The sequence below is a fragment of the Gallinula chloropus genome, assembly GCF_964237585.1.
Source record: "Gallinula chloropus genome assembly, chromosome: Z".
Taxonomy (NCBI): domain Eukaryota; kingdom Metazoa; phylum Chordata; class Aves; order Gruiformes; family Rallidae; genus Gallinula; species Gallinula chloropus.
This window is the reverse complement of record NC_140089.1, coordinates 12835048-12851905: the sequence shown is the minus strand read 5'-3', so window position 1 is coordinate 12851905 and position 16858 is coordinate 12835048. Positions and strand designations below refer to the sequence as shown.

The 16858-nt window shown below is 43.7% G+C and overlaps 1 protein-coding gene across 2 annotated transcripts in view; it reads right to left on the bottom strand.

Moving 5' to 3' along the window:
- The window catches only part of LOC311203222 (paralemmin-1-like), a gene marked incomplete at both ends in the record, with an annotated part of 131458 nt that overhangs the window by 55318 nt on the left and 59282 nt on the right, over nucleotides 1-16858 (bottom strand). For both annotated transcript variants that reach the window (XM_084277876.1, XM_084277877.1), the window contains one exon: nucleotides 14031-14161. In XM_084277876.1, coding sequence (XP_084134002.1) covers nucleotides 14031-14161 — 131 coding nt within the window. The remainder of the gene's footprint in view (nucleotides 1-14030; nucleotides 14162-16858) is intronic.

The window sequence follows — 16858 nt, the reverse complement described above, 5'->3', positions numbered from 1 at the left end:
TGAATAAAGTGAAGTCAGCTAAGAAGGGAGGGGTGGTTGTGGTGTTTTCTCATTATCTGACTCTGGTTTCATTGTGTGTGCAGTGTAGTGTAATAAATTCCATTGTTTCCTTTATTAAGTGTTGATCCTGTTTTGTCCCTATTGCTAATTGCAGAATGATCTCTCCCTGTCCTTATCTTGACTTCCAAGCCTCTCAATACCTATTTTCTCCCATCCAGCTGAGAAGGGGAGTGACAGAGAGGCTTTGGTGGGCATCTGGCCTCCAGTCAGGGTCAAGCCACCACATGCACATAGCCCAAAACCTGGGCTTTCAGTGATCACACACGTGACATAACAAGCTACATCTGACTTTCTGGGTACTTAAAGCCTTTGGCAGGTTTTAGATCATGCTGAAGTGAAAGTACAGCAGAGAACCTCCCTATTCTTGTCACAGCAACACCCTGCAGTTGTCTCATGGTGGAACCTGCTTCTGGACACCGCAGGTCTCCCTAAGAAGTTATCCCAATGAGTTAAGAGCTTGGAGGCATGAAGCATTCCTGTTGCAATGTCCTGTTTGCACAGCACATGTGCAAAGCTTGTGGCAGCTACGTTTTTTTCCTGCTATAACCTTTCCTAAAGTCAGAATGCTGTTATTGCTTTTTTCTTTTCTATTTATTTATTTACTGTTTTAGCTAAAAGAAATGGATTTTCAGAATAAAATGGAGTTCCAGAATAAAAGATATAACCCCTTGGGTCAAGAGTAACATCTTAAGCTCCTGGTAGTAACTTGTGAAGAGTGTAGTCCTGCTTTCAGCTCAGAGTTAAATTTTTTCATAGTAGCTAGTATGGGGCTGTGTTTTGGATTTGTGCTGAAATTAGGGTTGACAATATAGAGATGTTTTTGTTCTTGCTGGGCAGCACTTGTACAGAGCCGAGGACTTTTCTGCATCTCACACAACCCCACCAGCAAGTGGGCTGGGGGTGCAGAAGGAGTTGGGAGGGGACACAGCCAGGACAGCTGACCCCAACTGACCAAAGGGATATTCCATACCGTATAATGCCATGCTCAGCATATAAGGGCTGAGGAAGGAGGGGTGCATGTTTAGAGTGATGGCATTTGTCTTCCCAAGGGATGGTTATGTATGATGAATCCCTGCTTTCCTGAAGATGGCTGAACACCTGCCTGCCCATGGGAAGTGGGGAATGAATTCCTTGCTTTGCTTTTGTGTGCAGCTTTTGCTTTACCTATTAAACTGTCTTCATCTCAACCCAGGACTTTGGTCACTCTGACTCTTCTGATTCTATCCTCCATCATCCTGTGAAGGGAGCAGCTGTGTGGGGCTTAGCTGCTGGCTGGGGTTAAACCATGACAAGTGGGGTTGACTGTCCTTGCAGGACGAGATCAATGACTGGTGCTGTGTGACCCATCTGCAATGGCATTTGGAGGATTGAGCTGGGTTCTCTGGGTTCCCAACCTGCTGCCAGCAAGCAAAGGCTTACAAGTAAGGATCTGCTGCTGACATACTGCTGCTGTACCATAGCTGCTGCCTGAAACCTGTTTCTAAATTTATGAGCCTTCTGCCTTTCAGACCCCGTTTCAGGTATGTCAAGTTACAAAGCTCAGAGATCACCAGACAAGTCAGAAAACCCTTATGTTTTTGCTGTGACTTATGCATATTTGACTTTCCCTCTATATTGTTTTCAAACTAAGTTTTCACTTCAACTGAAAGTCTTCACAAACATTGCCTGGCTTGTTATGACTGCTCCTTTATCTGATGGACCTAAAGAAAAAATCTTACTGCACATCATGCTACAACTCTATTTCCTAATTGTAATGGGGGTTCTTGTGACATCAGGGAGGTTGAGAAAGAGTTAGATAGCTGGTTCCAAGCATAGTCTGTAGTGGAACCACTGTTCATGGCCAAGCAACCTTCAGTTCCCATCAGCACACACAGAAGGGCCAGAAAGAGAAACAGACTTCCCTCAAAGGCTGAGGTGCCCGTGCAGAAGCCCTAATGTCACAAGAAGGGAACTGGCCTTTCATCCCATTCAGTCAACGGAGGAGTAAGTGACTCTGTAGCACAGGTAGTATTTTCTTCAATCCTTCTGGTCGAAGGAAGGGGTTTGAAAGTGCCAGTGCAATCCAGCAAGTCCACAAATCATTACAGAACTGGTTCCACAGACAGGGGTTTGGCTGCTCAGACCATGGGACTTGTTTTGAGAAACCTGGTCTGTGGGGGGCTAATAAGGTTCATCCATCTGTCAGGGTCGTAGCATCTTTGGTCACAGGCTTGCCAAGCTGGTGAAGAGGGCTTTACAATAAAGTTGCTGGGAGGAGAAGAACCTCAATCGCTCACATTCCTATTAGTTTGATGCCAGTGCCCACAAGAGATGCCAGAACTGGAAGAATCACAGGTCAGCAGGGGAGAACCTGAAATGCAGCACGAAGGAGTTCCAGCTGCTCTAGCCAGCCAGCTTCATTGGTGGGGCAAATTAAATATCCCTATACAAAACCACATAGCATGGGGAATAAACCATAAAGAGGAGTTAGAGAAGTGTGCATGTCCACAGGGCTATGATCTCATTGGCATCATGGAGACGTGGTCGGATGGCTCCTATGACTGGAGTGTTGGAATGGAAGGTTACAGGCTCTTTACGGAGGACAGGCAGGGGAGACAAGGCGGGGGGTGTCGCCCTCCATGTCACTGACCAGCTGGAGTATATGGACATCCACCTGGGGATGGATGAGGTGCCAACTGAGAGCTTATGTGCCACAATTAAAGGGACCTGTGACACTGTGGTGGGGGTCTGCTACAGGCCAACTGACCAACAGGGCCAAGTGGATAAGGCCTGCTGTAGGCATAGAGGAGTAGCCTCATGTTCACAACCCCTGGTCCTCATGGGGTAGGGCATAAGCAATTCAGGAGATTCCTGCAATGTGCCTTGCTGGACCTTGTCCTTACAAACAAGGAGGATGTGAAGATGAAGGGCAGACTTGGCTGCAGTGATCACTGGAGTTCAAGGATGAACTCAGGGCAGCGAGGGTGCAAAGCCCCATCCATCCTGGCCTTGTACATTTCCAGGGAGGGCAACCTGTTCCAGTGTCTTATCACCCCACTGTAAAAAATTTCTTCCATATATCTAAACTAACTCTACCCTCTTCCAGGTTTTCGTCCAGCATGTTGACCTCAGCACACTTGATGGTGTTATTGGCAAATGTGCTGAGGATGCGCTCAATCCTACTGTCCATGTCACCAACAAAGATGTTAAACAGCTCTAGGCCCAGTACCAGCCTCTGAGGAGAACCACTCATCACTGGAATCCACTAGGACATTGAGAGGTTGACTGCAACAGTTTCAACAGTTTGAAAGCTTTGGGCAACCAAAGTGGGACATGTCCCTGACCATGGCAGGGGAGGATGCAACTAGATGGTCTTTAAGGTCCCTTCCAACCCAAACTAATCTATGATGCTATGAATCATTTTGGAACTGAATTTTGACAGCTCATTAAAAAATAAAACACCCTAGGAACTATCACCTAAAGCTACCCATTTAATTATGTAGCTGTGTCACTCCATAGGCCTGAGGCACATCAAACCATCTCTTCAGTACCATCAGAAGTGTCATCTCAGCATGGATGGATGTGCTCTACCCACTTGGAGCTTGCCTGATCAACTGAAGACAGCCAGCTGAGGGGCTGGGGAGACCACACTGTGGCTTGTACCTCTGCAGCACAAACTACACATAGATAAGCAGAAACTACGACAACCATGAGCTGCAAACAGCCCTCTTCTGTTGTAATTGTGCTGCAGTGTAAAAGTCTGTGCCATTTTCAGTGCTATGGAACATGGTAGTGAGATACCTGAGCTAGCTTAAACACCACCAGTAGCTATGGGATCACACAGTCAACAGCCTGAGTATTTACAGTGCTGCTCCATCTTGCTACAGCTGCATCAGCACACAGATTAAGAGCTAGCTGAAGGACTTTGTACTTCATAGTCACCAGGGCCTACACCCAGAAGATGCTGTTGAACATTTTAAACTTGCCTGTATCCGTGTCTTGCATGTCAGGGAGTTAAAATGTAAGTTTCACACTATAATTTGTACATACAACCCAAGTATATGTTGCTTTTGTGCTTTCAAATCATGCTGCTTTGAAACATTAGAATGATGTGACAGCCAAGAGCTGGATTTACAGTCTTAGCAAGATGTGCAAGTCCAGTCACAGTGTGAATCACTGTGTTCAGCAAAAGGCTGTTCTTTCCTGCTTCCTCTAGAAATATGGACCATTTCTGTTAATAACCAACTATTTCTTATTTGTCTTGCAACAGAAAAATACAAGAAGAACATGAATAAGTCTGAACAGAAGTTCACTGAGCATATCTAAATGGCACCGGTGAGGATTCTGCTGTGCAGTGTGAAGCAATGTCTTGTAAATTGGACTTTACCACTCCCTCCAATTATTTGTAAGCCATTAATAACATTTTAAGGTCACAAGCCACTCCGTTTGATTGACCTTACTGACCAAACTTTGCAACACGATGTTGTTCAGGAGTCCTAATTGCACCCATGGGTGTTCATTATGTAGGAATTTGTGGATCTGGCCTAGAACTCATATTTTATGTTGTTAGAGTTGCAAGATATCTTACTCCCCTAGCCCCTACCACTTGGCAATGCTCTTGAAATCCCCATAGAGTACTTTTTCACCTGTGGCCACAAAACCAAGTTACAGCAGATGTCATGCAAGTCTGACTTTGAAATGTTTTAAATCCATGTGCATTCGTTGTTTGATTTCTCCCACTGTCTCCACTTATTTTTCTCTATCTCTCCCTGACCTGTTTCATCTCCCCTCTGTCATACCAAGTCAGCTTTCTAGATGGAGTTCTTGTAGCAGTCTGGCACTAGGGCCTGATTGCCCAGCATCTTACACCACAGAGTCACATGGTACTTCATCCTACTGTGCTCACACTTGTACATGGCTATGAATGTGTTTTACTTTGTTAACATGCTGATCTGAGTGTTCTGAATGCCCTTTGCTGTTGATCAATACGTTATATCCTTGGATGGCTACAGGCACTTTTCCACGACTCTGAGGTTCCCTGTTGCTACTAATTTGCTTTCCTATCATGAGACTGTGTTTTCTGTTCCTGAGTATGTGTCTTTGAGACTTCTTTTCCTTCAACTGCAACTTCTCAGTAAAATCCCTTATGGCTGTCCCTTTCTTATCAGTCAGGATTCCTGACTGCAGATCCACGCCTCCTTTGTCTTCTGCGGACCACCAGCTGGGGTTTGCATCTCTTGCCTCACAATTCGCATACTGCTGCAGTTAAACCCTGCAGGGAAAGTGACCTGCTTTTCAGGCTGCGAAGCTTTAAGCAGGCGAAGATTTCTAATGCCACTGGGTGGCTCCAGACACTGCACCTTCCTCCTCTACACCTCACCTCCTCAGAGAGTTCAGCTCTGCAGAAATACGTGCTAAGTGCTGATTACCAGCAAGAATGACAGGGCAGTGCCTGGGGTACCAAACACGTGATGCACCAGATACATAATTAATCGTTAGTAATGACTACTTGCATCACGGTAACACCCAGAGGCCCAGTGGAGGTTGCCCGTGGAAGAAGTAGCTTTGAGGCTTAGATTCCAAGTACTCAAGGGAGAGAGATGGGCTGACACAGGCCATGGAGGTGATGCTCTTTCCTCACTGACTACGTGGGGGGGATAAAGGAGATGATGCTCTTAATGCAGGTGACTTATTTGAACCCCTGCAGTCATGCAGAATGAACCTGAGCCTTTGGGAGAAGGGAGTTACTGAGGACCAGAACTGCAGCAGTGTCTTCCCTGGCTCTGCAAGCACACTTGTGTGAATGTGTGTGTACGCTGCATGCTTTGTCCTTGCCAGATAGCACAGAAAGAGAGGTTTGTCAGGAAAGAAAGTTCTCTGATTTAAGGTGAAGATGGTAAATAATTGTAAACCACCAACGTGATGAAATTAACCTTGGCTGTGGTCTAACTGTGGATTCTCTGTGAATACACTCTGGGATTGCCATCTCTTTCAAAATTGTGCATGTCTATGTCACATCCACACAGACATGTGTTTCTGCTACAAAATATCCACAACTTTGTTTTCTTCCAGCCACCCAGCACTGTATGGACTGTGTAGAGGGAGCTGTTTCAGGAGGACTGCCCTGTGGTAGGGCCAGCATACAAGGAAAGCTGACCAACTCCTCAGCAAAGAGGAGACTAGTCCTTTTTGTTTTACTCCAGGATACAGTCCCACTTGTCCCATGATGAAGATTTAATTCAGATGTAATGATGTTAACAATTTCTACTCTTCCTGGTATACCATAACTAACTGCTTCAGGAAAGCTCTGTCAGTTCTACTCGGCTTAAAAGAAGTTTGGAGATCTTAGCTGGCTTTGCACAGGGGGGAAATGTGGTGATTCACCACAGATGATAAATACACACGTTATGATGATATCGCCCCATCTTGCAAAAGGCATCACACAGAGAGTCATGCAATTTTTTTTTAGCTTTGAAATGTTAGAGCCAAAGATGCTCTGAACCTTTGCACTTGATAATCTGTCACCTGCTCTCATCTCATATGGCAACGGAAACCCAGCCTTGTGTAGAATGTCCATGTTATGTAGCCATGGAAGATTGCAATTATTGAAATTGCACTTGGTGAACCTGGCTCAGTGGTGGCAACAGCCCTTTTCACAAGATGCTGCAGCATGTTATCTACTGTATTAAAGGTTTTAATCCATTTAGAACCCAATGTTACTTTACAATGACTTAGTTTGCCTAACCACCGTGTCCTTGAAAACCTGCTTCTCTCCAGGGCTGAATTTAAGCCTATGTATCCCTTCTGCTTGAGGAACTTTTCTCTTAATCTTGATAGATGAAGTCTCAGAAGCACTTGAGGTCAAAATTCTTTGATATAAAGAAACAAAGCTTTGGAATTTCTTCTATATCTTGCTCCCAAATTAGGCAAATGGGTGTCTTTATCATGGTCCATATCTAGTAGATACGAGGATCCTGTCTCTCTGAGGAGCAGACACAGCTGGAGTGGAGAGTGTCTGTGCTCAGTTTAAGAGCCAAACCTTTAGCCCACTTTATTAGATGCATAGGTGTCATTAAATAATTACAAGCTAGAAATGCCTAGGAGTTGTGGAAGATCTAGATATTGCTAATGCTAAATCCAGGACACCATCATTTTGGCTACTGTTAAAAGCACCCCCATGTCATTCTGCTATTTTAAGTATGGGTTGAGTTTCAGAACTGAGGTAGCAAACTGTTATTATTTTTAAGCGTTTTTTTTTTAAATAATTGTATTTAATATAATATATTATACCATATGTAAAAACCTCAAACCCATTGCCACCGAGCAACTCTTAACCCATTGCTTTTGTGAGATCACCCTGAAAGTCCTGAGGAATTCTCCGATCAGACCGCAGAACGTGTTCCTTTGGAAATCTGAGATTTCCTGTTGTTGAGGCTTTATGTCTAGGTTTGTTTTGGTCTTTTTTCCTGAGAAATGTGTCACATGTGAAATGCACCCCAGAAAAAGCTTTCTGGGAGGTGAAGGATGTGCTGTTTTTGAAACCACAGTCCTTAGGGCTTGCTGAAATTGGAATCTGTGGAGCTTCAGCAGATGAGATCTGATATTGATCAGTCTTAGCAGAGAACCAGAGGGCTTGGGGATGAACAGCTGCTTGTCTTCAAGCAGAAAGCCTGATCTCCTTCATCAGGCAAGCAGAATTTGGAGAGACTGCCTGTCTAGGAGAAGACATTTTTACTCTTTCACTCTTAGAGAGCTCACCCAAAGCAACCAACTAGTCATATGGACAGCATGCAGAGGCAGACCAAGGGCCTGCCTACAGCTGTCTGATGTTACTGATCATTTTCTCCAGGTGCCATCAATGTGGAAGTTGCAAAACATTAATGCTCATGGGGACCATGTGCTTGGAAGACACACTGTTGTCTGTGCTAGAAATACGCTTCAGATCTCTCTGGAGGCTAAGTCTGAAGTAAAATTGATGAGACCCTGCTAAGGAAAGGTTTATGGTACCTCTGGTCCTGGCTTGTGCTGTATGCTTCAAGGGAGGTCTGAGCAGCTGTTTCTGACATCTGATGATCCTTCTTTTGAAGGAGTACAATCACATCCGTCTTATGTGGTCTCTCTCCCTCTGTCATGCAAAGACTATTAGCAGCGGTCCCAAGAGAGACTGAATTATAACCAGAGTTCCCAGTCTGAGATTTGCTAAGCTTTTATCCTGGGAAGAAGAAAGGACCAAACCTTGGGATCAGAAACAAATAAAAGAAAGGACCATGGGAGAAGAGAAAATCCTAAATGTGCAGGAGCCATGACAAGCTTAGCTGAACCATGACCCTGTTATTTGCTGGACTCTGCAGTGAGAAGAGATGTTAGTGTAGACCCCATCTAACATCAGAGATCTGTGAAACACTCATAGCCTATTAATAAGACAGTGTATTAATAAGTTTTTATTTTCTGAGTATATATAAACTTGGTGAGAGTTTTCTTCTTAAAGCCTAACCCAGCCTCTCTGACAATACTCAAATACAATAATTTACCAGCTTTGGCCAAGTTTTACTCCTTTTCAGATATGCTTCTACCTAGATAAGGACTTCTGCCTAGTATATGGCAAGCAGACACCATGGAAAAGCTTTGAGAGGTGACACAGCTGTGGCTCACCACCAGCATGCATGAGGATGAAGTACCTCACAACTCCAAAGGGCTTTTACAAACATTAGGATCTGGATATGCTGATGGCTGAGTAGCACTGAGTAAAGAACAGGGGATACATGTACACCTGGGATGCTGTGCTGCATCACTTCACCCCCAAGAGCTGTCACAGTGCCACAAGTATCTCTTGGATGTGCTTTTTTTTGGGATCCAGCATCCATTGCTCTAAGCTGTCTGCCTAGCTGATCTGTCCAAAAAGGCTGCTCTCCTAGAGCAGTTCCTTGTCTCTCCTTGGAATTGATGGGCATTTCCTCATCCAATGTGATTAGATGCACTGTTGATAACTGAAGAAATACACTACTTTACTGAGGATTTAGGTCACTAGTTTCTTTTCTCCAGGAGCACAAGAAGTTCAGTCCTGGCATCTCATGCCATTGTCTGTCATCAGGTAGGGAGACACACTGTTATAGAGGATTTCATGTTGGCATGCTATAGAGCAGTGAAAAAACTTCACCTTTTGTAGTAAACACAGGGCACCAGCATATACTATAAGGTAATCTAATAAAATGTATTTGGGAGCCTTTCCAGTGCTGTGAAGGAACAGCAGGCTGTGGGTGGGCTGCTCTGCTCTATGAATGCTGATGGTTAATACCCAGATGTTGAATGCCAACTTTCCACTCACTGCTGCAAAGTAACAGTCTGTCATGTGGTAAAAATAACCACGGGAGGCATGCATCACATTCTAGTGCTTGTTTCACCCACAACATGGTATCAGAAACATGTCTGTGGAAGTTCACTGGACATCTGTATCAATGCTTTCCCAGAAATTACTTTTCAGGTCTGTGATTTGGAGATGAAGTTTAAGGGCAGGGTAATGTTTTTCATTCATTTTTAACTCCATTGGTATCATTAACACCAAACCTAAGTTAGCTGCAGAAACAGAAGACCACTTCCCTACAGTGTCAAGTGACAAGTGAGGAAAGGAAGCTCAGATATGTTTTTGTTCCTCTGACACTGACCTGAGACCTTTAGGAGAACACAGGACCTGATCTCGCTTTAAAGCTTCTTTATGACAGTTTGTGCTGAGAGCTATCCTAAATTCATGCCTTGCTCTGGTCTGACGTTGGTACAACAGGACCACCAGTCTTGCAGCTGGCTTTCAAGTATTTAATAATACAGCAATACCTTTCCACCCTTATCTCTACTAATGGATTTCCAGCCCCCTTAAGACTCAATGAATGTTGACGAAGGGGCCCAGTCATCCTGTGAAGTCCATGGGACCAACCACTTTTTCAAAGAAATGCATGACACAGCCCTAGGATTTTCACACGAGGCAGCATAGGTCTTGTTCTGAAGACTCAGTGGGTCCAGGACCAGTTTCCTATTTCCACTTTGCGTTCTTGGATACAAAGACCGTTTCTAGTCTCCATATGTTTCAAAATCTCTGAACGTATTAAACTAATCCCAGCTATCAAATGATCATTCTGTCTGAAATCCACTGTTTCACTGTTTATATGTCTACATCTTGTCTTAAACTTACACTGCCTGTATTTTTAACTTGTATGTGCATCTCGTACTTCTATGTCCACTTGTTGGTATTTATCAGCATAACAGCATGGTAGTATTTAATTAGTTGCATTCTTTACAAGGGACTGTTCTGCTTTTGTGATGCAGATGTTTTTTCAGTTGCTTGGCACGAGTTGTACAGAAATGCTGACTAATGTAGGCATCCTTCTTCCAAATGCTTTTGCAGACAAGGGAGCTCATGAAATCATTACACTTACTCATGTCTAGTTTACTCATATATACACATCCTTGCAAGCTGCAAGCTGAAGTATGTGATTTCTTGTCTCATGATAACATGTAAGTCTAATAAATAAACAGCAGTCTGTACACTCTTGCATTTTTGCTGCCCCAGTTGAAATTACAGACCTCCCACAAAAAGGAGAACTGGTTACACTGGCTTTAGAACAAACACTAGAAGCATCTGTAGGTCTTGGAAAATATCTGACTTTAGTAGGAAAAAGCAAAAATCAACTGAAGCACTTGTGTTACATGCAAGGCCTTCAAGACCATCTACAAACACATAGCTAGTCCTGTTGTTTTCCTAAGGTAGACATACTTGCCTTTCTGGACAGCACAGACTTACATGAGCCCACATCCTCTTCACTTAACATTAGTCTGGTCTCAAACATTGTTTTCTTCAGTTTTCTAACTGTCACAGTTCATTCAGTTTGTCAGACATATTGTTTACACCTGGTCTGCAAATAGAGACTGATATTTCTCTTGTGCCATTGCTGTTCATGTAGTAAACTCAGGAGGTAAGAGAAAGGGACTTTCCTGAGCCACTTCAGTGTAAGCAGAAGAAATAGTGTTCTCTGAGACAAGGGGATGTTCTGCTGTGACAGGAAGGGATGAGTTCATGTTCCCCCTTGTTAAAGCAGGGTCTGGCGTGCTGGCTGCTAGGAGAGATTGGGCATTGGTGTTCATGAGTAAGCTTCACTGGACTACTAGAGCAAATGTAAAAGACTACATGTTTTCAAACAGGGACAAACTCAGCATGTGTGCCCCAAGATTCTTCCACATGTATCTTGGTAGTGCAGCTGCTCTGTGTTTGTGCATATGATACAGTGTCACTCTAATGAATATGCAAGGTCAGCGGCACAGTGGTCATACAGTTCCTTGGCAGTCACTCTATGGCTGGTGTTGGAGTAGTTTTCTGTCCTCCTGGCCTGATGCACCTTTGAAGTGTGGACTCTGTCACTTTCATTGAGACGGTCTGGGCTGTTTGGTAGTGGTGCCATTGGATAGTGCATGGTATGCTTCCAAAGGACCTCGGGCCTCTGCAAATATGAAGAGCCCCCCTGTAACCCATCCCTCTGATTATCTCCTGGGAATGAAGAGGGGAAATGTGGTTCACAGGCAGCAAAAAAATCCTTTCAGTTCATTCTATTTCATTCCTCCAGATGACATGCTTGACGTGCTTCTCTCTTCTAACACCTCCTATCACCCTTTATCTTCTTACCTTATCTTGATAACCTCTGAATGTACCATGTTTTCATGGATGTAAATTGCAATTAGACTAATGACCTCAACCTCTACTGCCTGATCTCTAGAGTTCAGGTGTGATACTTTCTCATTTAAACTAAAATATATTTCACTGTCTCTGGAGTTGCCTTCGAAAGATAGCAGGGAGGTTAAGCATACTAGCAAGGCTGTCAAACAAATGTCCCTTCAACTCAGAAGCAAGTAGCTGACCTGTCATTTGACAGACAGGTGGCCATAGTGGAAGAGATCTCTGTTACTTCCAAAAATATTCAAAGATTTTATTTCATGGCTGCAGTTAAGGAACAAAAAAACAAACCCAAACCACAGGGGAAAATCCTTTACAGATCTCCATCCTACACTTTGAACTAATTAAGCAAAGCAGGTTTCATTGCTTTCAGTGTTGGTACTCATGTAGCTAAAATTAAGCACAAGATGATGTGCTTTGCTGGATGGGGTCAGAGCACCTTGCAGCATTCACCATAAGACGAAAGATGCATTACAGAAGGTATTTCCAGAAGCTCAGTCTATGTATTCTTTCCCCCTATGCATTAAATTGTGCAACATGTAAAACTTCTGGTAGCAAATTAATTTTTTTTTAAAAAAGCTTTCTTGCCTTATGCTGCCTTGAGCCAGCAATGTGCCCTCATGTTCAATGGTGTCCTGGGGTGCATTAAGAAGAGCATGGCCAGCAGATCAAGAGTGGTTATCGTCCCCCTCTGCTCTGCCCTGGTGAGGCTGTATCTGGAGTGCTGTGTCCAGTTATGGGCTATCCAGTTTAAGAAAGACATGAACTACTGGAGAGAGTCCAGTGGAGGGTTACCAGGATGACTAAGGGACTAGTGTATCTCTTGTATGAGGAAAAGCTGAGAGAGTTGGGGCTGTTTAACCTGTATCTAAGAAGGGATCTGGACTAAGACAGGATCTGATGGACTAAGAGGGGATCTGATCAAAGCATATCAAAATCTAGAGAAAGGGGTTAGACTCTTGTCAATGGTGGACAAGGAACAATGGGCACAAACTGGAACACAGGAAGTTCCACCTGAACAGGAGAAAAATATCACTCTGAGGGTCACAGATCTCTGGACAGGCTGTTGAGGGGCCCTGTGGAGTGTCCTTCTCTGGAGATACTCAACACCCCCCTCCAGAAACAATCCTGTGCAACCTGCTCTAGATGATCATGCTTTAGCAGGGAGTTGGGCTAGATGGACTAGATCTCCAGAGGTCCCTTCCAACCCTTACCCTTCTGTGATTCTGTTAGCACAGATGTAAAAGAAAACTACACATTCTCAGATCAGTTTTAATTAATGGGAGTCACAAGACAGAGAACAATAGCATGAAACAACTGTCACATTCATGCTGATGTATAACTTCCACGCAGAAGTCATTTAGTGTCATCCAAGCTCAGGGTGGGTCTGTTCTGCTTGTGTATATCCCCAAAGAAACATTTCCAGGGATTTCTCTAATAAATTTGACAAGAAACGTGGCATGAGGCAAATTGAGTTCACCAGACACTATGCTAATACCTCAACCCTTGGACTGTTGGTCCTATTAGCTTTTGTTCTGTCACTTACATGTCTCAGCTGACACATTTGTAAAAGCTGTTCTGCTAAATCTGACTGACTTTTGCCAATTATCTGCCATCTGAAAAACCTCTAAATTCAGATAGCCTAAATGGCAGAAGCAGAAGTTCTGGAGTTTGTTCTGTGTTAAAAGCATTTTCCTTATGAGCTTTTGGGCCCATTCTTTGCAGCAAAAGAAAGGAAAACACTAAAAGAGGACAAATGCAAACTCAGAGCAAAAAGGGAAACTGAAAAAGCGAAATAATTCTAACACTCAGACTTTGCTTCTGAGAGCAGTAGATATTTGTTCTGTTGGTGGCATCTGTTGTTGCATTTTCAGAAGTCATCTGCACCAGTGAAAAGTGAGTGCAAAAGAATGGCACCACTCTTTGAACTTCTGTCTGTAGGAGGTGTAAAGCAATGGAGAATCTCTCAAGTGCTCACCAAGTCATACATGTGCATGTGAAGAGAGAACTCATGGTTCTTTTTAGGTCCCTCAATGATAGAAATCCATCAAAGTCCCTTAAACACAAAGATACCATGATGGCTCTACTTTGCAAAGTGTGGACTTCTGTGAGACAAATTCTGGGCACATTCTGCTCTGTGTGTGCCTGCCTCTTGCACTCCTCCTTGGCCAACTGCTATCTGCTGCTGCCATAGATCGGGACTGGGGCAAAGGAGGTCTCTAGCCTTAATTGGCAGTGACTGTTCTTAGGCAAAGCAAAGGGAAACTGTCCCTACCTGTGTATGTTTTCTTCTAGCTTTTTCACCTTCAGCTCATCCTCTTCTGACTGCCTCCTTCTGGCTTCTTCCTCTTCTGCAGAGCCAGCAGGAATTCCCTGAAGCAGCCATTTTTCCCGAAGAGCTTTTGACTGTAAGGTAGAAAACCCCAAACCTTAGGAGCAGACTGAACAAAAACCAGAGGAAGCTTTCCCAGCTTCTGAATATTAGATTGTCCCCACTTAATTTCTGATTACTGCTTTACACAGTCGATTTCAGGCAATCCCTCAGCTGTTTATCCACATATCAAGTCTTCCAGTGTCAGTTTTACAGTATACACTTTATTGACTGTCAGTGCCTTAATATGAAGTTATTTTTGGTTCCTAAGAAAAAGTGGAGTTTAAAACTTTCAAATTATCCATTCTTTTGCAAGAACTGAAATATTTGAATTGTAGTGTGTACCTCTCACAAATGATAAGGCATGTACTGGAAAGATTAAAATAATAAGCTTGTTAAAGCTTCAAAAAAAAAAAAAGAGCAGCATGGTCTAAATGTAACATGTTTCATGAAGGGTAAAATCAGTCTGCTATTAAATGAATCAAATATGTTATTTTTGATAATATCACAGATGCGTCTCCATACATTTACAGGCATACAGACAGACAGACACACACACATATATATATATATATACATTCACACAAGCATCACACATCACGTCTTGTTGTCAGACACAAACTAAAACAAAGGAACAAAAGTATTCCAGGAACCATTGGTATCCCAAGGCACAGCCACGTTGTCACAGAAAACAGCAATAGCCTATGCACAATAAAAGAATTCTGGGACTTTTGCTGTTTTCTACATCAAAAACATGGCTATGTCCTCAGCCAGCCTCTGTCTAATCCAGCTGCACACTACCCAGGGGAGTTCACTGGTGGATACGCACTGGTTGCAAGCAGTCCTTTGAAGACCATATCAGACTGTGTGCCATTTATGGCCCAAATCCTGCCAGAGGGATGCAGCAGATCAGCTGACAGATGGGACAAGCAGCCATCCAAAGGAAGCACAGGAGCCCAAAGCCATGCAGTACCTTGCCACTTTGTGAAAACGAAACGGAACTGTTGGAAAAACTGGTGAGCTGAGGGACCAACCAAACTAATCCCTTGCACTGACCAGAAAAGGGGAGCCTTGATTCTGAATTTGCAAAGCAATTGCCAATGCTAGTTCAAAGGAACCCACTGTGAGGGGATGCATCCTCTCCAGCAAGGAGGAGCTAAAATGGAAATCAGCAATTCAAAGAAATTAGATTTCAGAGGCTGCCTGACCATGCAGTATCACGCTTTTCAATGCTGGAATGGAACTTGTGCAAACTATGTTTAAAGGAAAAACATTCATCACCAAAAGCAGGCTTCAAACACAGCCCAAAATAGAAAGATTTTTGACATGACAGACAAGGCCTACTTGTTATTTTTTGAGTGTATATATAGACATAGTACCTAAGAACAAACTATTCTTGTCGCTCCATGGCCTAGTTGACATCAGGCAATTAGATTTTAATCAGGCAGCAGACAGAAAGCAATACACAACACACAAGTGAATAAGACTATAAATGACTCCAGCTTTCACCGACTTTAACTGTACTGTACTAGAAGACTTTTAGGTGGGTTTTAAGTAATTTCTATATGAATTAAGACTTCTGCATGACTGTCCTGGTTCCAGCCAGGGCAGAGTTAGTTTTCCCAAGGATCCAGCAGAGGTGAGCCTTGCTAGCCAAGGCTGTTTTCCATACCACGTGACATCATGCCCCCCACTAAAAGAGTGTGACCGAGGAGGGGTGGGTCTGGGCAGCTCTTGTATGATCTGAGTGAGGTCTGAGGGTCTGGTTCGTCATTGAGTCGGTCAAGTGCTCAGTGTTATCACTGCTTGTGTATTCTGTCATGGGTCCAGTTGTTGTTCCCCTCTCACAGTGCTGTGTCAGTAACTGTCCTTATCCCAACCCGTGGGGCTTTGGTCTGTTTCTCCTCCCATTGGAGGGGTGAGTGTCACTGGGGTGCTCAGCTGCTGCCTAGGGCTGAACCATGCAGTCATGTTCAACAGTTGAACCTGCTGATGCTGAAGAAGTATATTACCTGCCTGAACTCAGCTTTGCTCATGGCCTCCAAGATGTTCACAAAACATTAGGGATGGCTATGCCCTGCCACAGTCAGTTGCTGCTTTTTTTCAATGCCACTACCATCTAGCAGTGCCTCCTGCCACATTTTGAGGGCTGATAGATTTCTGGGTGGGGCCTTTGTTTTCCTATTCAACCCAGCTGACTACTGCCCAAAAGTTACATCAGCTCATTCAGGTCAAGTGTGCTATTGAAAAGTCTTCTCAGCAGATGATTCCCAAGTCAGCAGGTGATTCACTGTACCAGGGAACAAAGTGAGACAGTGAGAGATGGAGTCGCAGGTCATGAGGTACCAAGCATCTAACAACCTCTGGTTTGCCATTTAAGATAGTATCACAGCTCAGTGACTATCTGCTGGGTTAGATCCAGGTTGTTTGGTCTTTAGAAAATTACTCTTTTCATTAGGAAGAAATGTGGCCAGTTGCACACAGAACTATGTTGTTACATGTACCACACAGAGCTGAGGACTGTAATCTGAAATCTAGAGTGGTTCTCAGTTGGAGAAAAAAACCCCAAGTTTCTAAAGACCAAACTCTAAAAATGAAGTCAGCCTTTTCTTTTTTAAACCTGTTTTTAGATATGGCTTCAGCAATCCTAATAAAGCCTTTGGCAAAGTGCTACTTGGACAGCACTGAAGACATTCAGTTAACAGTCACTCCTCATTTGCTGCAAGCGGAGA